Source organism: Nomia melanderi, chromosome 10, assembly GCF_051020985.1.
Source record: "Nomia melanderi isolate GNS246 chromosome 10, iyNomMela1, whole genome shotgun sequence".
Lineage (NCBI taxonomy): Eukaryota > Metazoa > Arthropoda > Insecta > Hymenoptera > Halictidae > Nomia > Nomia melanderi.
This window is the reverse complement of record NC_135008.1, coordinates 16,453,944-16,481,123: the sequence shown is the minus strand read 5'-3', so window position 1 is coordinate 16,481,123 and position 27,180 is coordinate 16,453,944. Positions and strand designations below refer to the sequence as shown.

At 37.6% G+C, this 27,180-nt stretch overlaps 5 protein-coding genes across 5 annotated transcripts; 3 read left to right on the top strand and 2 right to left on the bottom strand.

Moving 5' to 3' along the window:
* Nucleotides 1-4,630: 4,630 nt before the first annotated feature.
* On the bottom strand, nucleotides 4,631-5,688 carry LOC116428808 (uncharacterized). Its single transcript, XM_076371549.1, has 2 exons — nucleotides 5,569-5,688; nucleotides 4,631-5,415 (listed from the first exon to the last, which is right to left on the bottom strand). Exons 1-2 carry the CDS (start codon nucleotides 5,684-5,686, stop codon nucleotides 4,631-4,633), a joined length of 903 nt encoding a protein of 300 aa, XP_076227664.1. The 5' UTR covers nucleotides 5,687-5,688.
* Nucleotides 5,689-7,029: 1,341 nt separating this feature from the next.
* LOC116428778 (uncharacterized) lies at nucleotides 7,030-7,761 on the top strand. The gene has a single exon (XM_031980867.2). The coding sequence runs from the start codon at nucleotides 7,030-7,032 to the stop codon at nucleotides 7,759-7,761; it is 732 nt and encodes a 243-aa protein (XP_031836727.1).
* Nucleotides 7,762-8,585: 824 nt separating this feature from the next.
* On the bottom strand, nucleotides 8,586-9,965 carry LOC116428809 (uncharacterized). Its single transcript, XM_031980922.2, has 2 exons — nucleotides 9,179-9,965; nucleotides 8,586-9,104 (listed from the first exon to the last, which is right to left on the bottom strand). The coding sequence occupies exons 1-2, from the start codon at nucleotides 9,963-9,965 to the stop codon at nucleotides 8,617-8,619; spliced, it is 1,275 nt and encodes a 424-aa protein (XP_031836782.2). The 3' UTR covers nucleotides 8,586-8,616.
* A 5,667-nt stretch (nucleotides 9,966-15,632) lies between these two features.
* Nucleotides 15,633-17,369, top strand: LOC116428810 (uncharacterized). The gene has a single exon (XM_031980923.2). It carries the CDS (start codon nucleotides 15,744-15,746, stop codon nucleotides 16,725-16,727), a length of 984 nt encoding a protein of 327 aa, XP_031836783.1. The 5' UTR covers nucleotides 15,633-15,743; the 3' UTR covers nucleotides 16,728-17,369.
* Nucleotides 17,370-22,822: 5,453 nt separating this feature from the next.
* Nucleotides 22,823-25,612, top strand: LOC116428811 (arylalkylamine N-acetyltransferase 1). Its single transcript, XM_031980924.2, has 4 exons — nucleotides 22,823-22,876; nucleotides 22,982-23,090; nucleotides 24,422-24,815; nucleotides 25,453-25,612. Exons 1-4 carry the CDS (start codon nucleotides 22,823-22,825, stop codon nucleotides 25,610-25,612), a joined length of 717 nt encoding a protein of 238 aa, XP_031836784.2.
* Nucleotides 25,613-27,180: the final 1,568 nt, after the last annotated feature.

The following is a 27,180-nucleotide window of genomic DNA, read 5'->3' as shown; positions in this document are numbered from 1 at the left end:
GATTTATATTAATGTCAAGATAAAGACGTCTACAGTGTATTGTCGTATACATGGGATGTATGGAAAAATGGCAGTTGCCTATGTAAAAGTAAATCAAAATTGTGCAATCTTTGTTTCTATGGTTAAAATTTTCAAGATAAATCATCTCAAGGAATTGTCTAATACACACATAGTATTGGTGATTTAACCCTTCCGTCCCAAATGGTACATATAGGTACCACGAACATTACAAATTACTGGAAAACTAGAAAGGTAAAAGGTAAAAGAAGGTAAAAGAAAATTGTGCCACACGGGGATCTTTGCTTATGGCTAACAGCTTAAGTGCTAATCAGTTGTCAGTACATGTGTTCTGGTTGACTAGTGCACAGCCATAAAGTTTTCTTACAGAATTCATATTAAAAAAAATACATATTTAGGGACGAAACGGTTAAGTAAACAGTAAGTAATAAACAGACAGGATAATCCAGATGTTTTCAATTGTTTCTAGATAAGTATCAGTTGAACATTGATTGTCTGGATCCTATATTATTATATTGCTTTGACAATTATACGACACCTAATAACGAAGGGTAAAAACTAAAATTACACTGAAATCTATTATCACTAACTGTTACAAAAATATAAGGTAGGTATGCAGCAAGAGGTTCCTGTTTAAATGCAATTGCGAACTATAACAATCGAAGCTTCTCGACAACTTCGATTATTTTAGAAAATTTCAATTCCCATTATCTCTCTTAACCAGTTACAGTACAAGTCTCTGAATGGTAAGGGGACACTTCCACTCACAACGGTCGGCTTTCGATGGATGGTCATTATTGGCGCATGCCGAGGCCCGAGCGTCGTGAGTGGAAGATTCCCCTCATATCCCACTGTAACTGCGTTTGACGAGTATACACGTCATCTTAAAACTCAAAATCATACTGTGGGGTGCGACCCGTAAGGCCGGATACCGCAGGTATACTCGGACAATTACGACCAAGTCACTTGAAGTTAGGTGGTTCACAGGCGGCCGATGATGGCCTGCAGGATCATGCACTGTGTTGACGGGATTAGTATTTAAGACGATTGTAAGGCCTTTTTTAGGGAAGAGTAGATTTGCGAGTTGAGAGGAGCAGGTCAGAGTGGACTATCATAGATAGTGTAGTTTTGCAGTTGACAGGAGAGGAACGGGACAGAGTAGACTAGCGTAGAATAGTGTAGTTTTGCGAAGTGAGAGGAGCAGAACGGAGTGGACTAGCGTGGAACAGTGTAGTTCGAGAATCTAGAGTAGTAAATCAGAGTATACCAGCGTGGAACAGCATAGTATTGCGTAAAATAGATTAAGGTACATAGTTTAGTTTAATTGTAGTCGCTTATAGCCCATTTCAATAAAAATACAAATACACATGTGCCTGTTTTCGCCAAAACCTCCGCCATCCCACAGTACTAATTCTTTCAACGATGAATTATTTATCTTTTCAGATAAACATGTAATTTTTATTCGTTTTGCTTTAGTTTTCCGTTAGAATATATTGTAGGTACATTTACTCTGCGTTTGATGAGTATACACTTCATTGTTTGATAGTAACGGGTTAACAAATACCACGTACTCGCAAGTTACTCGTCTCTAGAAGTCAACAACCCCAATCAAGGTCCGCATTCCCAGCAGCAACAAATTTTATTAGTACCACGCCATCTCGAAACAAGCGTCGCACGATGAGGATCGTCTGCTTGCTTAACACATCGAGTGTTCCCGTTTCAGCGCGAAACACCCGGTTAATTTTTCCCGTTGTTCCCGTCACGCCGGCGGGTCTCATCGTCGTAGACGAGCGTCGGCGGTTGCTCGAGTGTTCTCATTAATTTGGCCGAACGACGGTATTATTGCACTATCGATCAAAGGCTCGGGGGAAGGGGTTGGATGCTTCTGGCCTCTTTAACACGCGGCGCGCGGCGTGCATGCACAGTTCTTCCAGCACTCGGTGTGGGCCAGCGTTCCTTCTTTTCTTTTGCCAGTCGCGCGACCACTCCAATTAGATTAATTAAGCCAGCCACACGTACCTACGTGCATCACGGAATGGAACAATAGAGGTGGTAGAGGCTACGATGGCAGGAGGCAGAGGGGTCGGCCGTGGCGCGGAATTGTCACACGCCAGAGAATTTCAAGTAGAACCGCTAGCTCGTACGCAATCTCCGGCCGAGAATGGGTAACCGTGATCGCGAACGGCCTGCGACCGTCCCTGCACGCCCTAAAAGAAGCGTATAAAGCACCGTTAATCCGTGTCCAGCGCACCGGAATCCAGTCTAGATAGACCCACAAATGGCCACGGCAATTTCATTTGCAGAGGACGGAATCGTTAATCAAACCAGCGCCGCGTTGAATGCGCCCGCAACCTCCCACCGACGACTCTTCTCGTCCTCAATTCATCCAGCACCCCCCGCCGAACCGCCCCCTCTACGACCCTTGTATCCGTTGTCGGCAGTATGTGAGTGTGCAAGCGGCGCACACGTGCGAATCCGGGACACGCGCGGCGCGATAAAGCGAAAACGCCGCGAGCGCGAGAAGAAAATGGAAAAATGGGGGGAATATGTGTGCACGTGGGAGTGTGTGCTCCAGCACGGACAGGATACGCGCGCCGCGAGCCCGGGACCCGTTTCAAAGGAACCCAGAGGAACGTAAAAATTTATTATGATGCGTTGAAATGTTAAACAACGCCAGCGCGAACACGTGTACCGTCGTTTTATTACTTTGTTCCGCGCTCCCTTCCGCTGCCCCGCCCCGACCGTACGGACAGTTTTTATGGGTTACGTATCTACGTTTTCGCTGCGGTGAAAATAGTTTTTCTTTCATTGCTCGCCCGTGGGTGGACCTTTCTTTATGCGACGCTGCGCTCGCTCTCTTCTTGCATATTCGCTTTACATGCACGGGATAGTTTACGATTATGCATTAACGCTGGTGTGGGTAGGAAGTAGATGAGTTTATGCGTGGCGGGAGGACGCAGCGGTGTAACATCAGCAGATTTTGATGGAACTTTGGTGAAAAGTAGTTCTTGCAGAAATATTTGACCCGTACTTTTGTCTGTTTGCCATTATTCCTTTCAAAAGGAAGGGAACAGCTCCCAAATTCAGAGTTGAGAGAGGTATTCAATTAGATATGATTTTATCTTAATAATTAAATATTAAGTTAGTTAAACATTTAATATTGTCAACGATTAGAACAGTAAGAGATCAACGAAAATCAATAACTAAATCAATTGAGACGATACAAACTCAATAGTTTTAGATGCTGATATAGAACTTCAGAATACCGTAAGTAATGTCGTTTTTTATACTAACCAGTAGCACAGAAATTAATGCTTAAGTTCTTTGTTAATCGTTATCGCATTGACCATCATTGAGTGTGACCTATTCTCATTTTCCAATTAATTTTTAATGTCATTTTTAAAATGGCATTAATAAATATATTAAGAAATAAGATAGGGAATGATATTACTTATGGGAAGACCTAATATTGATACATTTCCATCGAAGCTAATTATTCCTCAGTTCCTTATTACCATAATCACAGTATATTCCATTACCATAATTGCTCCTTTAACAGATATTACCGCCATCAAAATTATGCGGGCGTTTTTGAAATTCACAACTCTCATTGTTCTTACGTGGGAATCTGTATATCGACAAAAGCTGTTGCATCGTCGCATTCCGTGGCCACTTCAAATGTTGTTTCATTGACCATTTTCGCGGAAGTGTTCGCAAATGTCTTTATCATCGCTCTGGAAGTGGTAACCGTAGCAACCGTCATCATTACTATGGCCCCGTTTCTCGCACCCATCTTCACTGTAGTGGCCGGTGTTGTTATCTCTGTGTGGTGCCATTCAGTTAGAGTCCTCGAAGCCGAACTGTCTGTTGTAGCCATTATTATCGTGGCCGCAGTGTCGATTGTCGTGACCAGTGTGACGATTGCTTTCACCAATCTCCTTGTAATGGTTGGAATGGGAGAAGACCACGCTTTTCAGGTTTCAGTAATTTATGACGGACGCGTACCTTTCTCGAGCCAAAATTGCCGGAACTATCAACACCACGTACGGTAAACGTATCAGCTTCCTTTAATGTTCTACTGGCAGGCACAACAGCTTTAGTTTACATGAAAACGAGAATCTCAAACATACTGATACTAATTTACTGTTTGGGAAACAATACACTTGGTTAATACCTGCGCGATAAACACATTGCGTTAAATCAATTTCGTAAATATTCTTAGATATTTTTCGAATTGTGTATTCTATTTTTTTAGTCTTGTCAATCATAGTTGTAATTATATATTTATAATTTATAATAATAATGATAGTTATATCAAATGACAGCAGATTAGATATTAAATTTTAGGAAAGTGTAGAAGAGTGTAAGATTAGCATTGAGTTTCTAAATGTAATTTGGTAACTCTGGAAAAACTGAGGTGAGTGCTTCAAAGAGTACAGAGTGGGAATTCATTAACTAAAAAAATTAAGACACTTAATTATTCGAAACAGTTTAATCATCAAGTTGAAAACGTTATACGTGACAAACTTCAATGTACTGCTTAAAATTAATCAACGACAGAATAAAAAACAAATAATGTAACGAATCAAAACAAGATTTCATGTGTTGTCTTCTAACGTCGATGATATCCGCCGTGGCCGCCTCCGCCACCACCTCCGTGTCCGCCTCCGCCACCACCTCCGTGTCCACCTCCGCCACCACCTCCGTGTCCGCCACCATGTCCGCCACCGCCACCTCCATGTCCTCCTCCACCTCCACCACCACCTCCGCCACTTCCACCACCGCTAGAATATCCATGAGACTTTCCTCCATGATGTTCATTCTTGCTACCGTAATCTTCATGGTGCGAGTGGTGTTCATCGAACCCATGTTTGCCCTGGAATCCTTTATGATCCTCGTCATAATGTCCCTTATCAAAGTGTCCTTTCTTTCCATGATGGTCACTATGATGTCCAGAGTGGTGGTGTCCTCCCTTTTTGTGATGACCATCGCTACTCTTGTGGTGTCCATGATGATTCCCATGTTTTTCATGGTGTCCACCCTTGTGATAATCATCATAGAACTTATGTTCTTTATGGTATTCATCCTTGTGAGCCTTGTGATGGTAACCATGTGTCTTCTCCCCCTTCTTGTGGCCCTTCTTGTGCCCACTCTTCGAACCTTTGTGTCCTTCCTCGTGCTCGTGGTGGCTTCCATGTTCACCATGTTCATCGTGGTGACCCTTTTTGTGTCCGCCATGTTCCTCATGATGTCCTCCCTCATGGTCCTTACCATAATGACCATGATCACCATGGTCATGGTGATGGTCACTCTTGTAACCCTTTTCTCCTTTTTCACCGTGTTCCTCGTGATGGCTACCATGATGTTCATGGCCACCACCGCTCGAGTGACTTCCGCCTCCGCCGCCGCCACCACCGCCTCCGCCACCACCGTGTCCACCACCGCCACCGCCATGTCCACCACCGCCTCCGCCACCGCCATGTCCGCCACCACCACCGCCGTGTCCGCCACCGCCACCGCCGTGACCGCCACCTCCGCCACCATGGCCACCATAATGGCTGGCGGCCACCTCGAGGTCCCTCTTGCTCCTCAACAGATTAGCCGAGGCCAAGGAGACGCACATACAAGCCACGGCCAGGCCGAGGCATAGCCACAAACTTCTCGTCATATTGATACTTTGTGGACCAAGCAGTGACTGATCACATCGTTTTAATGCAAACCTTTTATACTAGCCGGTATACCGGCGTTCTATACGTAACCACTTTCGTTCCTCCGAGCAGCCTAGTCGACACGAAAGATTCAATATTTCGTAAAAGTCGCCGGCCCGCGATCCGTGTCGTGCAAAGGTTGTTACAGATGAGACGCAGACAAGTCCTATGGTGAACAGATGAAACACCGATCATAGTGAATACATTTTTTACGCGGTTAAATGTAAAAAGCTCTTTCTCCGACTACGAAGTGATCGAACGTTGTTTTGCGGCGGACGTAGAGAGTCAATAGGCGATGAGTTTTTTCGTTCGCAAAAAATTTAATCAATTTGTAACCGGTAGAGTACGGCGCGGAACATGTTACAAAACGTCTCTGCCATTGTTTAGGTGAAAAATGAAGTTTTCACCGTTCACCGAATTTCTTTGCGCAACCGGCCTCTCAACTTTCGTCAATTAAACCTGAACAGGAATTTTTACCAGTCGGTTTCTTTTCTGTCGCCTGCTGTAAAATATCATCGTAGCCAGGAAAATCCGGATGATTATGTCTACCGTGATCACCTTTCACGAACGTTAGACAAGGAGGCCAACCGTGTCGAGAGATTCCATAAAAGAGCGTAACCGCTCAATTTGTTTCGCGGTCGATGACACGTATTCGTGTCAATAAATACGGCTCAATCTATTTTCACCGTCACGGTTAGATCGATAATTCTCTAGCGACGCGCGGCGCGCGACAATGCAAGACTTTAACGAAGTCTCTACTAATATGTCGACAAAAATCTGAGAAATAGTTCTGACCGGTTCAACAAACCCCTGCCCATTTACAGCTCATGAAACATAAAAAAGAAATGCAGAAATTCGATTGTAGATCAATAGGTGGAATCAATCGAACTCCCATAATCGAGATTAAAATTATAATTACAGGTTCAAACATGGGTCGCCGAATTACACGACTCAAAATCGTTGCCCAACGACACACGGTAGCACGGAAACCGAAAAAGAGGGAGATTATCATTTAGACACCGGGTAGAATAGATTCAGCGAGAGCGCAAGCGATTTCGATCAAGTTGCATAACGGTTTCGATTGACGGCGTCGGATCGGTCGGAACCGACGAATCGCGGGCTAAGCGGGTTAAGGAGACGCTACTTTCGCAACGTCCCGCTAAGGAGCCAGGAAAGAGCCAGCTTCCTTAATATCGATTATTCCCCGTTCGATATATAATCCGAGCGTAGTGACCGGACTTAATCATACCGAACGCAGCTACGGCGCCGAACGTTTCGGTACCGACAATATCCGAGTCGAATCATGAAGTCTCGCCTAGTAATTCTCCTATTCGCCATTGGCGTGGCCATTGCAGTGGCACGCGAGATCGGCAAGGAGTATGGTGACATGGAGGTGGCTGCGTCCCACCATCAAGAACACCACGAGAAGGGTGGTGGCGAGGAGCACCATTCCGATCATCATCACAAACATGGCGACAAGGGCGACAAAGGGTACAAGTCGTCGCATAGTCATGAGAAAGGCGAGAAAGGACATCACGACAAGGACGGGCACAAAGGCTACTACGATGAAGAGGAGGGACATAAGAAAAACCATCATCATGACGATGGTTACTACGCCGAGCACCATAAAGGTGAAAAGGGTGAGAAGGGACACAAATTCCACGAGGAAGGACATTACGGAAAGGGACACAGTACGAAAGGACATCACGAGGTCCACAAGGTAGATGAGTTCAAGAAGGACAAAGAATTCTTTGATGAACACCATGATTCTGGTCACCACGAGGGTCACGGAGGACATCATCACGAATATGGGCACAAGAAGGGCGGACACTTTAAGAAAGGTCACCATGATAAAGGTGAACACGAAGATCATTATGGCAAGAAGGGCCATTACGAGAAGGGACAACATCACCACGATCAAAAAGGACATAAGAGTTCTGGTGGTCACGATGATCATCACGAGCATCATTCTAAGTATGGCAAGAAGGGAGGACACGACGATCACAAGTCGTGGGGATTTAAGAAGGGGCATTAAGAAGTGTTCATGCTGATTGTTATGTTTGTTAAGCTATGTCGTGCAATATTGATCTTTGTGTTTGATCGAAATAAAGATATTTTTGAGACCTGTATAAGTTTATCCAAATTCTTTTCATCGCTTATATTATGTTAAGTACTTCCGTTAAGTTATATTGTCACTCAAGTCGAATTAAGAATGTTGCCGTATTTTTTTTACTAAACTATTTGATGCAATTTTGCAAAATTTCATGAAGTTAATGAATAAAGTTTCGTTACTTTTATAGATTAGTTTTCAAAAATGACGTAAAATTTCTGTAGCGTCCTAATAAATACGAATTTCTAGCAAACCATATTTTCTTTTCAATACTGTTTCAATGTGCCTAATGATTTCTATTACCCTAAGCCCCATAATATTAATTTAAGTACATCATGAAGCATGAAACGTGAAACTACATAAAACCCTGATACAGTTTTTGTGAACTAACAGAACGAAAGTTTCATAACCGCTTTAAAATTTCAATTTGGCAACACATCTACAGTGTTTGACAAGCCAGTTAGCGGCGCTTCTTGCGATATCTCAGTGGCTTCGCGTTTTTGCGTCGAACGCGTTACGGTACGTTAGTTGACGCAAAAGATTGGATCAATGACACTTTCTAGGACAGTTACCTCATTGGATTTTATAACAGGAGTATTGTCATTGTCGCAGTTAAAATTTCATAAAGTGAAAACCCTATATTAATGTTTCTGAAACGAACTAATTAAAAGATTTCCATTTAAAAACCTGATAGTACGTCTTTATTATATTATATAACTTAGAATACATACAAAATATTAATGGGCATATTGATAAAATTACAAGCATTCTACGTGGTGATCAATGATGACCGGAATTATTACGAAAATTGTTCTCTTTAGCTGATTTTGAATCTTCTTCGGAAGCATAATCCTCGTGATGCGAGTGATAAGACTTTTCCCCTTCCTCGATTTCGTGACCTTGATCCTGACTTTGATGGACTCCCTTGTCGTAAGCTCCCTTCTTTCCACTGGCTTTCTGGTCGTAGCCTGAAGAGTGATGACCGCCCTTCTGTACGCCACCCTCGGATACTTTGTAACCTTTGTCGAATTCCGCGAACTTATCGAAATAACCCTTCTTATGAGAGTCGTCGTAGAAATCGGTTTCCTTCTTGTACTCGTCCTTGTGGTAGACATTATGGAAGCCATTAATCTTCTCTCCCTTCTTGTGATACGTAGAGTGTCCGTAATTGTTGCCTTCGTGTCCTTTCTCAGTCTCCTCCTGGGAACCATGCTCTTCCTGTTCGTCGATATGCCCCTTTTGTTGTCCACCCTTGTTGCTATAGTGTCCTGTACCGATGAACAAAATCACCATTAATAAATATTTTAGTAATATGAACGTTTTAATAAACACATGAGTTTACCTTCGTGACGTTCTTCGTCGTTCGTACCACGTTCACCTTTGCTAAATTCGTGATGATTCTTGTAATCATTGTCCCCTGTCTCTCCATGTTTCGAAAGTTCATGAGATTCATACTTTTCTCCGTTTCCAGCTGCTGAAGAACTATTACCGTCATGGGACTCTTCAGATTCTCCACTTTCATCACTATGGGATTTATAAAACTCGTTACGTCTGTCACCATCACCCTCGCTAGCATGAGACTCCGACGAATGACCGATGTCTTCGTGACTATCTTCATCGCTATCTTCGCTCTCATCCCCATGAATATCTCCGTCATCTTTATCGCCGGTTTTATCACTCTCATCATCATTTGCTTCGGCATCACGTGTCTTATCATCCTCGTTCCTTTTCGCCTCCACGACGTTCTCGGTGTAATAAGGCGCGCGTGGCTGCGATTCGGCGGAAGTTGCCGCGTGTTTCGGCAATTCCCGGCCACCGTAAGCGACAATTTCTTGGCGGCTTCTCTTGTCCATGGCCGCGTACGGTTGCAGAATTGGCGAGCGAGCAACAGGTGCGTCGATGTAGTGCACGGTGTGCGGTGCGCGATAGTAGCTTCCACTTCCGTGATCGGTGTAATGCAGGTAGTAAACCGGAAGACCCTGTTGCTGGTTGTACACGTAACCGCTGGCGGAGCTCTCGAGGTCTTCCGCTCGCATCTTGGTGACTGTCATACGCTGCATCCCGGCCGGGCCCGCCTCGATGCGGTCTGTCAAAAGAAACACGCACACAAGCGCCGCGTAAGCGAGCATGACGGAACCTGGATAACTCGTTGGACCTCGGTGTTATTCCTCGCCGGTGAACCGGAATCAGCACTGGCGTGTCTATCAATCGCGGGCATTGCTTTATATATCTACACGAGAACGTGGTTCGAGGCTTCAGATTGATCGGTGAATAAGGGATCGCAGAGTGGAACCGAGCATTCCATGGTCGAGCTCGATATTTCAAGTACACCGTGCTATTGACGGCGTTGCTTCGCTCGCGGGGATCCTAATCGATTTGCGTAATGTGTTGCGCCCAGTTGTTTTCGCCTCTGCCACTGAGCAAGCGCGATCAAGGCGGTTTCAGGAATCCTTTGGTCACGGCCATCGGTAAATGACGTGTCCTATATGCGGCGGATTGAGAAAAAAGGAGAGAGTCTTCGAATTTGTGGTATTGAAGGATAATGATTAGAGCTGATCGAGGAGCTAAAAACTGACACTTCGGTTTAGATTGAATTTATTTAATCGAATGATTTGAAACCTTGAAAAATCAATCCTTATTTCGCAACTTTGTTTTGTAAAACTGTTTAAAATTTATATTATTTTCAGTTCATTTATATAATGTTATGAAGTATTTAATTAAGAAATTTCAAATTATAGAAACTTTTACTTTATGTTCCAAATGTGTCTTTAAAGTTTTTTTACTTTTACGTTAAATGGCTGCAAACTTAAAGTTAAAATGGTTGTGGATTATATCTTTATTTGTCATATGTATAGCTACTTACTTGCTGATATATTTATAAATCTTTAGATAACCTATATTGTAGTTGGTACTATAATATTCAATCATTTTTAGGTAATGCGAAATTTTTAAATGTCTTGACATAAAAAAATTATTTAGTAAAAGAACGAAGAAATGTTTATTCATGAAACCTACATTATTCAAACTATGTTGTTAAAGACACAACAAAAATTATGTTTTTAGATGAGAAAGCAAAACACATTCATCCTCAGACGATAAAATAGCTATATGCGCAATAGATGCCGACGTAAATATAACCTAGTTAGTAACGTTTCTTCCATGTGTAAGCAAAATAGCATTTTTTTAGTAAACCAACAATTTTTATTAAATGAAGTTATTTAAAATGATGCACGTACGTAATGATTGCACTTAATGAAATTTATTATTATAAAATTTAGGAAGAAAGTATTTAAAATACTATTCTTTATATTTATGTTACTGCATATTATGCACATGAGATAAAGTAACAATTTGAAAAAAGTAATAATTTGCAGATAGGACGTTTATTTCAATAATCAAAATAGAAATTTAAATATTTTAATTCAACATTTTGTATAGTGAATCTGATTCAATACTTACAGTACATATTTGCTGAAAATCGATGTGCATTTACTTTTGAAAAGAGATTTAGTATAAATACATTACTTCCGATAAAGATATAGGTATTGTACAGCACAAAGCTGAGCTAGTTGTTAAAGTAAATTGATTTTCAGTTTAATCTTCTTCTTTTGATGTCCAGCGAATATTGTACAATTTATTCTCTTCAATGATGCGGGCAAACAAGAATTGCAAATAAAAGTAACAAAATGACTATTGTATATAGTGAGCGAATTATAACAAACGGGATTTAACAAACCTGTATAAACTGTCTGCAAATAATATTAAGGCAGAATCAAAGTCAAATTATACAATTCATAAAAACCAACAAAATACGAGATCAAAGCGTAATGGATTTTAATTATCGACATTTTAATTATCTAACTAAATGTATATTACAGAAAGTGCTTTCACACGTAAAAAATATAACAAATTAATAATTCACTTGTTTTATATTGAAATTCGCACGAAATTCGTTACATATATTGATGAAACATGTTCTTCCAGAAATGTCAACCATCTGAAATATTATAAGAATAAATAAAATAATATGTAGTTACGTCAAATGAATTTTTTTCGCGTCATTCGAATTTTAATAAAATGTAATGACATGTTCTAAATCGTTATAAAAGACAGAAAATAAAATTCAACAATTTATGGTTGGAAATATAAATAAAAAAGTGTTGCATTTTAGTGTAAAAGAAAGTCTAATAAAATAGAATAGATAGCAATTAGCGGAGTTTTCATAACTTAAAGAAAAATTGTCATTTCCAACAGTAATAAAGTGATCGCAATTCAAAATGGAACACTTATAGAAATTGCTCCATAAGTTCCTGAACAAAAAATGTCTACACGAAAAGATACAATTGGGACAGAGAAAGAAATTCTAACTAAATAGGAATAAAAGTCATTTAAGAATTGCGACAATTATAATCAAGCAATTTGTTACGAACTTACATACACATTTATAATATGGACATGCTTTCCATTTTCTTAAATACGGAAATTACAAAATTCTAACGAAATAGATGTCACTCATAAATATTTCTTAATGACTTTTCTAATCTATTTATTGAATTACAGTCTTAGCTATAGATATCGATATTTAGGTACTCTAGATATTAAAAGAATTTAAAAATAAAGTAAAGTAAAGTAAAGTATCTTAAAAAACCTATCTGCAGCGGATTTATGATTTTTGAATATAATTGTACAAAATATTTAAGCAGAAGTTCAAAGCAAAATGATACCACTTTAGATTATACCTCATATAGGAGACATTTAAGAATTTTATCAATGAATAATTACCAGATTAACAGATAGACACGTGAATCAATAATAAAGTAATGTAAGCTAATTTAATTTAATCTATTTGTATGAATATCGGGAATACTGTATTTAGCCTCGTTCTAATCTCGATTTACATTTAAATTCATCTAAATATTCTTGTTTCTGGGAAAATTTAAAATAAACTTAATAAAGTTTTTCTATGTTTCAATGTTATTATAAGTTGGCACAATTTATGAATTCGGTTCAAATTTTAATACGAGTGAATGAAATAATATAAAAATAAAATTATGTCATCTTAACGTAAAGGATACATACTTCTAGATTCAATATTTTTTGCAGTATTAGACTGGATACGTTTATCAATGTACGTAGATAAAAGATATTCATTTCAGACAACAGTAGATATGAATAATAGAAAATTTGCACATTAAAGCATTCGCATAATAGAGAAAGGGGATGCTTTACTTTAATTTTCGTAAAATAAGTTTCATGTATTTTCATGAGCAAGTATTTGTATAATTTAAAGGTCACATCTGATTCCTTCGATTACATTAATCACAGATAACATTCCTTATTGCGTTTGTTCCAGATAATAGTATAGGTTATATCTATTTATCCATTCATTCCTAATATTATATAAAGAATATTCTTTGAAATCGATTCTCATTTGAATAAAAGGCTTAAACGTTTCAGTAAATTATTCATTAATTCAAGTCATTTATATACATAAAAAACAAATTTCAGAGAACAATAAGCATAGAAATATTTCGTCGAATTTGTTCGACGTATTTCAGGAAACCACACAATTTTTGTTTAATCCGTTCTTCCCTCGTATCATGATTCGTGTGCATTTTAGTTTCACAAAGTGACTCGACAGCACGAACCGAGAGCAGGCATCAATTCGAGCAGCAATTATTTGTATCCGGCTCGTTGATGCTTGATTGATTCCACAAAATCGGACGGAAGCTCTCTCGTGATTTTAAAAACACGGTTCAGTCGTATCCGTGGTTGCAGAAAACACGATAAATCTAATCACGTAGACCTAACGCCGCGAAAGAACCCTGTTACGTAACAAAAAACAACGGCTATTCATTAAACAGACACGGTCAATACGGCTGGTATAAAATACGAAGTAGCTTGGTATGTGAGAGTGTTTGGACGGTCAACTTTCTAATTCTCCTGTATAATGAAGCACGCTTTTTCAAGAATTGATAAACAAAAATAGTATTACTGCCTCATTAATGGTATACGATGTTATTTTTATTGCACCGTCATACGTATACTGTTATATAGGAGGATATAAAAGGATATATATATCCTTTTTAATTTGGAAATTAGTAATACTCTGTGGACTAAAAAGACTTCCCACACTTCTTTACTGAAGTTTAAAGACAAGTATCACTTTGCTTATATTCAATTACTTTTATAAAACTTTCTTAAACTGTGTATTTTACAAAGTTTTGTTTTACAACTTTCTATACACTTTCACTGAATTTATTTATACATAAAGGTTATCCATGCATCGTAATATGCATTAAGTATTTAGAAACATGGAGACAACGTTTCGATTAACGCAATACCCGTGTGACGCAGAAAATATAGTAAAAAGCTGTATATACATACGTTATAGTAATTCTGCATTGTATTTATTGAATGTCTTTTTCCATAGAATATTCCGTAACAGCAAGAAAGAAAAGAAAAGACGACAAATTCAGGAAAAACCTCTGGTACGTCCAAGATGTAAGAGCACGTTGTTGTTACTTATTTTTCATAATATGCGTAAATGTGTTCAAATAGGATATAATGGGATGATTAAAAATTGATTTCTTTTCTTTTAATGTGTTGTTCGCATTATACTATATAAATGAATACACTGAAAAATGGCACATGATTGTTGAACAAAATTAATTTAATAAAACGTAACTCTTCTTAACACTGTGTTCGCAGAAGGCGAGAGTTTGACGTATACATTGACTTTCATTAATGCAATTAGATGAATATGTATCCTAATTGTCTATTCTTAAATCATTCACTTCGTAAGTTTAAATGAACAGATATCAATCTTTTTAAGAACAATAAAATAAATTGTTCGTTAAATTTTCGTCAACCTTATATTATGTCAATAGTTTCCATATTTATAATATTTTAACAATAACAATAACAACAATAATAATAGTAATAGTAATCTATCTTCGAAGTGATGTTTCAAAAAAAAGTCTAACAGAAAACAGATCTTGCTTTCTTTAATGTCACGCCGAGCATTATGAAAAAATTGTAGATGTTAATGCAAATTCATTAAAACTGACTTCACATAAAATTACATGACTTCTACATGATGAATGTTACTTCAATTATGTGCCATGCCATTTTATTACACTCTTGTAACACATTGTCAAATACAATACAAGAGAAAATCTTAAAGGTCACAAGACACCGATAACCACAAGAAATATTCAACAAAAATCAGAAATTCTATATATGACAGTACTGTTTAGACCCCATGACCTCATTAGTTTTCCACGGAAACACTTATACAGTTATATAAACACCCATGTTATACACTACAATTTGAAGAAGCAAACGTAGACAGATATAAATCATACTTACTTGACGTAAGCCAGTAGATTACAATTATTATAAATATATGACACCACTAAACGTTTTTATCAAGTACAAAAAAATATCCTGTCCGACCTAATGTTTCACCAGTACTACTTATTACAACCGCAATAAACACAACTACCAATCTCTCTGGACATCATTCATCAAGGTCGTTTTCGCGGGGCGGATCATCGTACGCAAGATTAAACACAAATCCTTGGTGGAATCGGCGAGATTGCGTGCAAATTTCATTGTGAAATCGGGGACTCTGGCTTTGTCGAAACGTCGCGACACGACGTCCGTCCTTCCAGATGCATTCTGCAGTCTCGGGCGAGCGGCGATCGCGTCGGAGCGCTCTCGATCGGCGGTCGCGACATATAAAAGAGCTGGACTTATGGCCGCAAGATTAGAGTACACCTGAACGCGTTTCCACGAGCTGCGGTCTCCTTGAACGAGCCTATCATCGTTCGCCCGCGGCATGTCACATGAAATTTTGGACTCGAGGTCAAGTAGGTTAAAACGCTAACATAACCATACGGAAAATGAAAATCTCGGAGAAAGGATGGCGTACCGTCTGCGCGGTCCTCTGCGTGACGCTAGCGTCAACTAACGCGTACACGGTGTACGTGATCAATCCGAAAGCTTACAATCCAGAAACGATCAATCCAAAACAAACGTACTTAGAAGTTGAGGACTTGACACGAGTGACTGATTACCAGCCGCATCTGATTCCCATAAAATCACCCCGCGTGATCAAAGGACTGGTGACGCTGCCGTTGGAGCCAGAAGCTGAAATGCTACCAGCTCATTACATTGGTGTGAAGCCGCCAGGAGTAGACCATATGGAGTTGAAATACGCGGAGTCGCAATTGACGAAGACCAAACCTAATCAACAACCCTCGAGAAATCGTAAGCAACACGAAAGAGCTGGACAAGCAACATTAAATCGTAGTAATGTTCAATTAGCACAACAAGGGCGCCAAAAAACAGCTTCTCGCGAGAGCGGACGGAAAGGTGATCACCAGAAGGAGAAGCAGAGGACTGATAAAGTTGAGAGCGGCGGGAAAAAGAAGAGTCACTCCAAGGAAGATGGCAGTTCTAACTATGAAGAAGCGAAGACTGGAGGAAGGACAGGGAGCAGTCACCAGAAGAAGAAGGGTGATTACGTAGACAGCAAAGCAGGTGGCTATCACAATGTTTACCATAAAGACGAGTTCAAGAAAGATCATGATTTCTACGACAACGACGATGAAGGTGGACATTTGAAGAAACATGGTCAGTACAAAGAGAAGCATACCGCGTACGAGGGCTCGTACAAGAAGGGCGCGAGCAAGAATTCGGGTTCCGGTGAATCGGAAGCCGGGAAGAAGGGAACTTCGGAGAACTCCCAGGCCGAGCAGGAATCCGAAGGTCATGTCGCCAGTAGCGAGTACGATGGATTCTTTAAAAACTTCCAAGGATTCGCGAAACAAACCGGCCAAGGGAAGGGTGAAAAGTTTGACTTCGCCGAGATGAAAGGGCGCTAGGCTTCCCAGGTAGACATCCAGTTACATATTTGACAGGAGGAACGTGAGGTCTACTCGCTTTAAAATAAACCGTTTGATTTTCCATAACCGAGATATTTATACCTGCGCTAGTTTATTCGTTTAATCACCGCTGTTCGTGACCGGGTGCGCATTTACGAAGTACGGTGAATATGCATTATGCGACGAGCTTGATTGCGGATAATTATACGATCAGCATTGTACATATTATCAGCGCGATATTTAGTATAATAGCGGAAATTACATGTATTATATATTCGACGCGTTCATTGTTTTTCGTGGGTCTTTTGAATTCGTCGAGGACGCGCAATATGGGAATACAAGAGAATCAATATCACGGATAATTAGCCTCGAATGGTAATTAATGTTGCTTATTTATTCGTGATTAATTGACGACTGTGGGCGTCCCTTTGTTAATATTTTTCTACTGTACACGATCGTTTGTTAAGATTTTTAAACAAAGGTATTTAGAAATAATGAACAGTACATCGAAAATAAAATGGAACGAATTTTTCAAAAGAATTTGTAATCGAATGAACAAACTGAAAGAACTTTCAGAACTCGGAGAGAATTTTTATTCCATCGGCACGTCACGTTTGCCGGAGATTTTGATTCCGATTTTTATTTCCCACCAATTACGTTCTTTCTCTTCGACCTCTTTTTTCCAGCCACTCTTTTGTTAATACTTTTGCATGATGCACGATTGTTCGTTGACGTTTTGAAACGAGAACACTTGAAAATAAAGAATAGTGCGTCGAGAGTATCAGGTGAAAAAAAAATGTTTTTTAAGATAGTGTAATCGAAAGAATAAACTACAAGAATTTCTTGAGAAGGATTTTCATCGCCTCGATGCGACACACTTGCCAGAGAAATCAATTTACGCTCAATCTTTTATTTTCTGCCGATTACGTCCTTTCTATTCAGTGTTTTTTTGCAGGAACTATATTCCATCGCTAGCTCGGAATTTCTCATTTCGAGTGTCATCGATTCGAAGCGGAACGGGGATCTAGAATATATACTTCCATATTTCCCGTAGTTCATCAGGACGTATTGTTCCGTTCCCGTTCCCCGTTTCTAGTTACGTGGTAGCCAATGATTCGCTCATGCAGGGACTCGGCCTGTTCCGAGCGTCAGCAGACGGAGGCCGGTTGATTAATGGATATTAATAATGCCCGGCATTGTTGCGCCGATAAATTGCAATCTTTCCGTGTATCGGATGAAATGAGAATAAAAGCTCATAATTGACGCAAGCACGCTCGGTTGGACTGTATATCTCGAAGCAGCGCAACATCGTCGTTTATTCATGACGGCAGATCGACTTTCTACGCTGATATTCACTATTACGAATAAAATTCACATCGCTCGTTCGTTGAGAAGTGAACTTGAACTCATTGGTAGGAAAAGATTGAACAAATGGCCTATATTCTATATAGGGCAGTATAACCTTGTCCAATCAATTTTTCAATTTCTGTTAACTTTTTGATTTTTCTCTACATTGAAAAGTGTTTTATAAAAACATAGAAAGTATATATTACCCTTCTTATGTTTTTATTCTAATTTTCCGATTCAACGATCTTAAATTATGCAGTGTGAACTTATAGGTTCTTTTTATTAGATCAAGCTATGTTATTTCGCCACGCATCGACTAAAAACTTTTTTGTTTTACCTGAATTTATACGTAAGTGTAAATATTATCAATTATTCGCAGCAATGTTTTTACGGGATCGAACATTATTTTCCTCGAGCGTTGTCTTTTCATTTCAATAAATGATTTTTATTGAACTCCATAAAAATGAACCACGACGTTTTTCATGAATTCTAATTTTCAGGCGATGGAGGCAACGGAGTGAAATCTATTTTTTTTTAACGAACTGTCAATAAATCGGTTTGCGCCGATCGTCGTTTCAGTCTACTGTGTGATTTACGGTAGTGTGGTACTTTCCTCTTTGATATCACATTCTCTGCCGCATTTCCGGCTTTTGCTGAATGCGGTGGTAAATCTCTTAGAGTGATGGCACATCGATTCTTGGGACAAGATAAAGTATTGTAACATTGTATGCCGATCATGTTACACACTCAAAATCACATTCCCCATTGAGTAAAGCAGTGATCTTTTCGTTTAATACGTAAGTTCGGTTCAAATCAAATTCCAATAATGAATTGTTGCGAGTTTATAATATTTCAATTTACACTAATGAATTTTTCTCTTGCTGACTGTAAATTCTTTTTCATTATAGTTGTAGCAAACATTGAAATACACCGTGCACAAAACAATTGCATGAAGCAATATTTTCTGAACGTTGAATACTTTATAATTCAATGTAATTGTCTCGATTTCTCCATGAATCCTTTATACAAATACACGTAGGAGGAAGAGAATTTTATCTGTATAAACGATATTTTTATTACACGACTTGCAATAAAACAATGACCTAAAATCAAATCACACGCACAATATATACATTCGGATACGTTCATCTCACTCACATACTTTCCAGAACATTCTTTCTCCACCAGGCATTAACTTCATGTATATTTGGAATATTCTGTATTCGTTTACCATGAACACAAAAATCAATATTACAGAAAATCAATAGTCTAGAATATTCCAATGCCTGGAACATTTATTCAAAATACACGCTCACGCACACTTACTCATCAACACACTCATTCGCTCATATATTTTAAATCGTTAAATTTATGTAATTACCGAATATTTTTACGTGTTCTGTGTCGTTACTGCAATTTCAGATATATTCATAATTTTTATCGTTTTTTGCATTTTATATAATGAATACGTCTGTCATCTGGGAGGATTACTTAATATTTCCCATGCTTGTACCGTAGTATAAATTGTTAAATTTCTGCACATTAAAATTATATTTAGAGTAATAACTTAACCAATTTGTACTTGGACTTTTCTAGACGAGTGTAGAAGAATATTAAAAAATGAAAACTCTTAGGCAATACTCAGTTTGATTTATATAGAATATTTATATTATATTGATAATGCGATATGAGCGTCGTATTGTAAATCGATAGATATTCATTTATGTTCGACATTGGAAATATATTTACCGACTAAGTTATTACTACGTTCCAATTTACGTAGTAAACAATTTGCATATAAATGCAACTGATAAAATAAATTATATCTAATTTACTTTGATCGAGATATTAATACATTTTTACAACAAATATTAACTTACCAATCTTTATGTATCTATGTAACCTAAATAATTTTTTCATTTTACAATATGTATTTACCCATAGAGCATAATATAGACACTGTTTACTTCCTGTGGATTTTCAATTTCTAAGAAATGTAATCTTAAATAACAGATGACATAAATAGCTGAAACATAACTGCTGATAACTCAATATGCCTATTCTTTATGCAACACGTATTTTCGCGATATGAAACTTAATGTGTCTAAATACATGTATGACAACAGACGACTTCTCTATATATGTATACTTGAATATTTCCGTAATTATTGAAAATACGAAAAAATATTTCAGATAAAAATTGGTCAACATGATAGAGGACACTTAGTAAGCTATTTCGATTTTTTTTACAGTGTTATTTAAAGAGATTTCTAGATCAATGCAATCTTTTTAAATGCTACATATTTTCATTATTGTCGGTTTATTGTATCTTTCAAGACGAATTCAACGACGTATATAACACTTACTTGTAATTAATAATGTATCGACTATTTTTATAAATATTCGTACAAACATTAGACTGCACACGAATAAAACAGAAGTATTAGTACTAATATAAAACGTGTACGATATCAATGATCACATATCGGGAGCGATGAAACGAAATGTGAGTAATACATAAATCGGACGATCTCTCGGCTGTCATATCATTTTGTACAGCGGCTGTGAACGAATGAATGGTCCCGCATTTAAGTTATCGTTACAGCCGTTCCTCATGACTCCAGCGTAGGATTTCAAATTTTTACACGCCCACTATTGTCTTTATGTGTAAAGTAATCGCGAATGAATACAGCAATGGAGATCTTCAACTATACATGTTTTTTTAGATACTTGATTGGCCAAAAATAATAAATCGGAAGATTATATTGAGTATGTATTATATTAAATTCTCAAATAATTTCTTAAACAATGCAGCCACACGCACGCGCGAGGTCGAATTAAAAGGACATACTAAAGGGTGAGTGAAAACGGCGCGACGTCGATAATAAACGGGTCGAATACGCGACGCTGTTTAATGCGATGTTAAACAATAATATTGATACATGCATCAGAGATGGCGGAACGCTTTTACATTCACGCGACCAGGGTGAATTTGACCCCGCTGTTCATCTCGCAACGATCACACTCGTCGACGGTCTCTCGCTTATTGAATTAATTTGCGGCGAATATTTTATCGTGATATTAATGCGCAGTGGCGTATAATCGTCGACCAATTTTAATATAAATCGCGCATTATATAGAATATTACAACCTACGTGATAGTTCGATGCGATTAAACATTATCTGATCCGTCTTTTCATAATATGCAAACGATTAGATTTAGATTATACCTGTTTGCATTATCCGATTTCGTAGGATAACCTGATAAAGAGATTTTTCAATTTTTTGAGATATATTTATTAGATTGTAAGGAAATATAACTAAATTGACTATAATCAAGTTATTACTTATTATAACGTAAAGAATTTTTATTTTATGAAATACAACTTACAGTACCTGAATAATAGAAAGCGTGTAAGTCCATTGAAGCACAGCTTCACTACATATGATTTAAATTTTTAAAATATGATAATCTAAAATCAGTGAAATAAATTAATTTAATGATGACTGCAAGATAAATGAATTAAGAAACAAACCGCTTATTTATTTGCGAATGTGTGCAATGTTCATACCGTACGACCCTTTTAATTATTTGCTGATCTGTTATAAACGAAAGATTTGGAACATGTAGTGGCCCAAACACATGAAGATGTTATCATATATGAAGAAACATAAGTCAGAACGGGATGATTATATCAATGCTGGCATTACTTCGAACGATTGTTCAGAAGCGTATCAGAAATATTTCGAATTTAGAGAGGATGTGGAATCGACAAGCTTATTTTCACTTCACAGGGGTAAACTTTAAAGCTTCAATGAAATGTGAAGTGAGTTTATTTAAGTATATTTGTCAAATTTAAAATAACCTGTCCAAGTTTGTTAATGACGAATGAAATTACCATCTCCGCGTCAATTCGGAATTCATAAACTGCCAGCCCCTCGTATTTATGAATAACAAGGTCTCAAGAGATCAGTGAAACACAAAATCGAATCAAATTTAATGCAATCTGGGATTACTTCGATCCAACCAAGATGTTAATAGAACGAATAAAATTATACGTAACTTCGCGACGTTTATGTAAATTTTAATTTGCTCGGGCGTCCACGGCTTCTCAATAAAGAACACGGGGTTATGCGTATTCATATTTTATCGAAAATGGCGGATGAATGCTACGTTTCAATATTCCATTACTCGGTTTACTGCTACTTTCGACGTTAAACTGCCGCCACCAACAGTTTTCATTTCGTGTTTGAATACTCAGGTTCGAAAATAGAATTCTTGAAGACATTTTAATTGAATTCGGACATCAACGTTTAAAATTGTTGCTTCTTTTTTTTGCTTCGTTAGACAACACTGCACGATTACCAATGAAGTACTGCTCTTTCGCAAGTCCAGTTTTCACTGGTCTCCGTAAAAAAGTGACATCTAACGTAATCCCGCCTCGCTTGGATGAGTACGATGTATACACAAACTCACAATGTATTTAATTGCAATAGCGACGATTGAAAATGGACTACGATTTCTTTTTCGATCGTTATAAGTAGACTGTGAATTTTACGCGTTTATTGCAAATCCTGGTGCCAGCAGCGGAAAACGATCAACATTTTGATGACAGTAGTTCAAACATGTGAATTATTTTATGTTTAGTAAGATCCATAGTAAATATAATTAATTTGTTTTCACTTCGTGCACCTGCAATCAATTTGTGGAGATGAAAGTGTCATACTAACGCGTATTCTGTTGTGTAATGAAACAAAAAAAAGATGCAAAATTTGTTTTAAAACCTGTAGTTCTTATCTATGTGAGATTTCACAATCAGAATTATCAGAAAAACGAAATGTAGAAGTAAGAATTATTTGTAATGAAAGTAAGTTTACATAAGATTTTTCCTCTTTCGTTCTTACAGGATGATTCAGTGTACATAACGCGTCTGGCACTACCCTCTGATTATGAGAACGTTGCAGACTTTATGAGCGATGTATACTACAGAGGTGAACCAGCGATTTTAAATATAGGTAAAAATGAGATCGAGTTTAACTCTTCCGCCCCAGAATATGTATTCGCCCCTAAATTAAACAGAGGGCCAGGAACAGCAGTTTTCAAGTGAAATTTAAGCTTGCCAGTGACAGAAATAAGATAAGCATTAATAATAAATAGTAATTAGCTGTCAGCCATAAACAAAGGTCCCCGTATGGTACAATTTTCTTTTACCTTGGCATTTTCTAACTTTTCGGTAATTTAAAATGTACGTGGTACCTATGTGTACCATTCGGGATGGAAAGGTTAATATATATTCATGAATCTGATTTGATTGCAACACTCAAGTTTCATTTCTTGGATTTTATGTATTGCTCACAAGAAATAATGTATTTATGTTCTCATATCATAGTTAGACCTTGCTGACACAAATTTATTGACGTACATTTTGTTATTTTATTCCTATTTTTTGTTATTAAGAAATGTTACGTGAAGTAAATAATTTAACAATGCAAAAATTGGAAAAAAAGTAATAGTCATCACCTCAGGGTCAAAATGGACCCAGACATGGTACAACGAGGGTTGAAATTATGTTAGTTAGGTTCGCTCCATAAAATGTGCGACTCAAAGTTTCGAAAGCGTATTTGAATAATCAAGTCTCCTCAAAGAAATACTCAAATATTGACAATGAGAAACTATCATATGTATCATTTTACTATTTTATTTGTACTCATCCTTCTCTTCTCAAGCTTCTTTATAGTACTAATAAAATTAGAAAATATACAAATAATAGAAAATTAGAACAAACTAAAGATTTCAAATACACATTTTGTTAACATTGTTTCTCTAGTTCGAGGACCTCATGAAATGTGTTCGAAATAAAACAGATTTGAATCTATTTACAATTCACCATCAGTATATAAGTTAACTTCATGAGCTTTTTAAAATAAACTTACCGACTGTTTTTGTAAAGAATATCATACATTGTTCAATCTCCGAAATATTCATTATTACTTTCAATAATCGCATTCCATTTTTCAAACAAAAATGGAAGGACTCGAAAATGAACAAAGCGTTTAATGTCAAACGGATTCATAATTGATTAACATTAGGTTTACGGGCGTATATTGCACTGTTTACTCTATTGTTCCTAGAAAAATTCATGTTTGTTCGTTTAGATTTTAGAAACCAGGGATTTAAAGTCTGACAGGATATCTATTCGTGTAATTGCCTCAATAAAAACCGATATAAACGTTTACAAAGTAATGTTTGTAAAATTCAGTATAAGTCAAACTGACGCGTTCCGTAAATCCAGTGTTAAAGGTATTCCATGAACCCCAAATCTGATACATCGAATTACCAAATACAGGCACTGCTAGCGCAACCGCACCAAAATGCTGGCGACGAATGATGTACGATCAGGTGAAGTACGGTCTATCAATCATAGCCGAGGACCGTGATCGCTATCTAATCGGCGCATCGCTGAACACTGTGATATATCCATCAGAACCAGAAAAGATACTCGAGTATACGAAAACGTGCGAGTCACCTGCCATGAAGCAGATCCTGCATTTCTTCAGTTACGTAGTGGAACAGTCGAGGATTTTCGAACGATTCTGCGTTCCCAGGATGTTCGAGTTGACTAGCTTGGCGGTGAGCGAGGACTACAGGAACATGGGGATTGGTAGGAGGCTGATCATGGAGAGCTGGTACCTGGCACGCAGCTGTGGCTACCCGATGGTGTATATATCTTGCGACAGCAGGTGAGTGGGATCCTGGCTCTCGCTCGATATTCGAAGCTTCGGTTCGTCTCGAATCCTCTCCAACCTTGAAGAATTCCAAGCAGGGGATCGATGGTTGCATCGAACGAACCGCGGAAGGGCGGATGTCGCCACGCTGCGAGATTTCACGGGTTCCAAGTGATGGTAGACTCGAGGACGCTGTAGGGAATGCGCGATTGATATATAGATCCCAAAAGCAGTACTTGCTCCAAGCTACCATTCATGTGGCCTCAAAATGTGTGGTTTTTTTGTCGTTACACTTAAAGTGTGTAGTTTTGTTTTATTTAACACCAAAACTACCGAGCAATTAGAGTGATTTATTCCCAGTTTTTAATCAAAATTAGAACACTACGTTTCTTGAGATTCGAAGGGTCTCCTAGTCTTGTGACAATGCAAATGGACGAACTTAATGGAAAGTATTTCGCAAAAACGCCTTCGTAATTTAAATACTTGAAAAATAAACATTCTGAATAGAGTCAATTTGACCCGTCCGGTAGATTTAGTCTTAACCGTTTGAGTCTTTGAGAAAATCCGGGCGAGATATACCGAGAAGTGTTTCATTCCAACTTTTTAATATTTCGAAGTTGTTTACAATTAATGAAATTTTGTTTGTACGCAGTCATTGTGCGAAGATATGTATGGACCTTGGATGGCAAAATGTTTGGAGTATGCCGTTCGATCAGTACGTACTGGATGGTGAAGTGGTCTTTAAGCACGTTAAAGAACCGAACACTCTATGCAGATTATTTATTAATAAGCTGAAAGATGGGAAAATATAGGTACTGTGAGTTATTCAAAAAGTGCACCAAAGTATTACCTCTGCGGAGGAATTAATGTATTCTTACAAAATTGATTTTATTGATTGTGTTATAGCTACAAAACTAGTGTAGGAAAAAAATAAAGCTTATTTTTTAACAAATTATTTCAGTTACGTAAAATACCTTTTTATTTTTGTTTAAGCAGTATGTTTACCTTTGTCATTTTTTATATTTGCATTTTATCGTATATACTCTATTATCTGCTAGAATGTTACAAGACATTATTATAAAATAATTCTTTGGAATATAATAAAAAATTTGACCCTTTCGTTTACAGAAAGTCAATTAAAGTATAAATTAGAAGAATTATTAACTTACAGTACTAATATAGTTTCTATTAACGGCTAGAAATCAGTGGGATAGTGACTGTTAGACAGATAAAAAACACTGTGTGAATGATTTCTAATGACGTTAATTTTCCAAGTATTAAAACTAAAATTTTTTTATTAAAAATTATATGATACGTGCAATATTTTTTGTATAATGAATTACGCGAAAAAGAATACACAAAAATATGATTTATGTAATTAATGATTAGAAAAGCAAAACCTATTTTGTGATAAAAGTATCCGAAATACATAATATTAACAATTACAATATAATTTATACTTACTTGAAAAACAGTACAATGTATGCGTTAGAAAAAATTTTAAAGACTAACTTTAAACAAAAATTTTAATAACTAAAACAGGCTAAAATTATGTGAGAAAAACACTGTTAAGAATGGAAAGGAGTTGTTTTTATTAATGAAGGGTTAAATAGCATCGAACATTTTGAATAGCACTGAATATTTAAACTGTTACTGTCGCGATTTTCGGAGAGACGAAGTCATGCATTAAAGGTAGAAAATAGCTGATGGTAATGCTATGATATGAGCGACAAATAATGGTTCAAATTGTACAAATTAACACACATTGATTCAAATCTGCTCATAAAATATCGAAGCTGGAATTCGTCTTTTTAGTTCTTTTGTTCCTTTACATTTATTACGATGTTGTTACATCTAACAATACATATTTCCATATAGGCAATTTTATTTCTTTTTCCGTAATTCTTGAAACTATGAAGAACAATTTTTCATGGAAAAACATACGCGTTTCTGTAATAAAAAATCTGTTCTTTTTGTACAATATAAGAAAATCAGATTACATGCATCACGTTTCATAAGTTCCCCATTAATTCTGTTTCATTTTCAACGCGACAGAAATTGAGAATATCAACGCGTTATTCATTCCGCAATATGTGTTATATATTTGATACCAACAGCGTTACGTTTCACCGCTGGATTTTTAAAAACAGTTCATGTAATGGAATCGACAACGACGCGTCAAAAGCACTGGGGAATATAAAATATTTCACGCCGACATTACCAAGCCCTTCTTCATCTGCAATACAAAACGGGTTCAACGGCCAGTGTTACTGAACGCGGGAAACTTCGCGGATCGAAGGGAATAAAACGCGGTGACATTCAAATTAAATTCTCGATATTTGACTTGCGAGCTCGTCTCGACTCGACCGCGGGCTTCAAA

What these genes read in the sequence shown, in the direction of transcription:
- LOC116428808 (XM_076371549.1), bottom strand. Translation starts at nt 5,686, where the DNA reads ATGACGAGAAGTTTGTGGCTATGCCTCGGCCTGGCCGTGGCTTGTATG. An exon ending in GGTGGCCGCCAGCCATTATG is followed by an intron (nt 5,416 to 5,568) that starts GTGGCCATGGTG and finishes GCGGCGGCGGAG; the next exon opens with GCGGAAGTCACTCGAGCGGT.
- LOC116428778 (XM_031980867.2), top strand. Translation starts at nt 7,030, where the DNA reads ATGAAGTCTCGCCTAGTAATTCTCCTATTCGCCATTGGCGTGGCCATT.
- LOC116428809 (XM_031980922.2), bottom strand. Translation starts at nt 9,965, where the DNA reads ATGCTCGCTTACGCGGCGCTTGTGTGCGTGTTTCTTTTGACAGACCGC. An exon ending in CGACGAAGAACGTCACGAAG is followed by an intron (nt 9,105 to 9,178) that starts GTAAACTCATGT and finishes TCATCGGTACAG; the next exon opens with GACACTATAGCAACAAGGGT.
- LOC116428810 (XM_031980923.2), top strand. Translation starts at nt 15,744, where the DNA reads ATGAAAATCTCGGAGAAAGGATGGCGTACCGTCTGCGCGGTCCTCTGC.
- LOC116428811 (XM_031980924.2), top strand. Translation starts at nt 22,823, where the DNA reads ATGAAACAAAAAAAAGATGCAAAATTTGTTTTAAAACCTGTAGTTCTT. An exon ending in AACCTGTAGTTCTTATCTAT is followed by an intron (nt 22,877 to 22,981) that starts GTGAGATTTCAC and finishes TCGTTCTTACAG; the next exon opens with GATGATTCAGTGTACATAAC. An exon ending in TATATATCTTGCGACAGCAG is followed by an intron (nt 24,816 to 25,452) that starts GTGAGTGGGATC and finishes GTTTGTACGCAG; the next exon opens with TCATTGTGCGAAGATATGTA.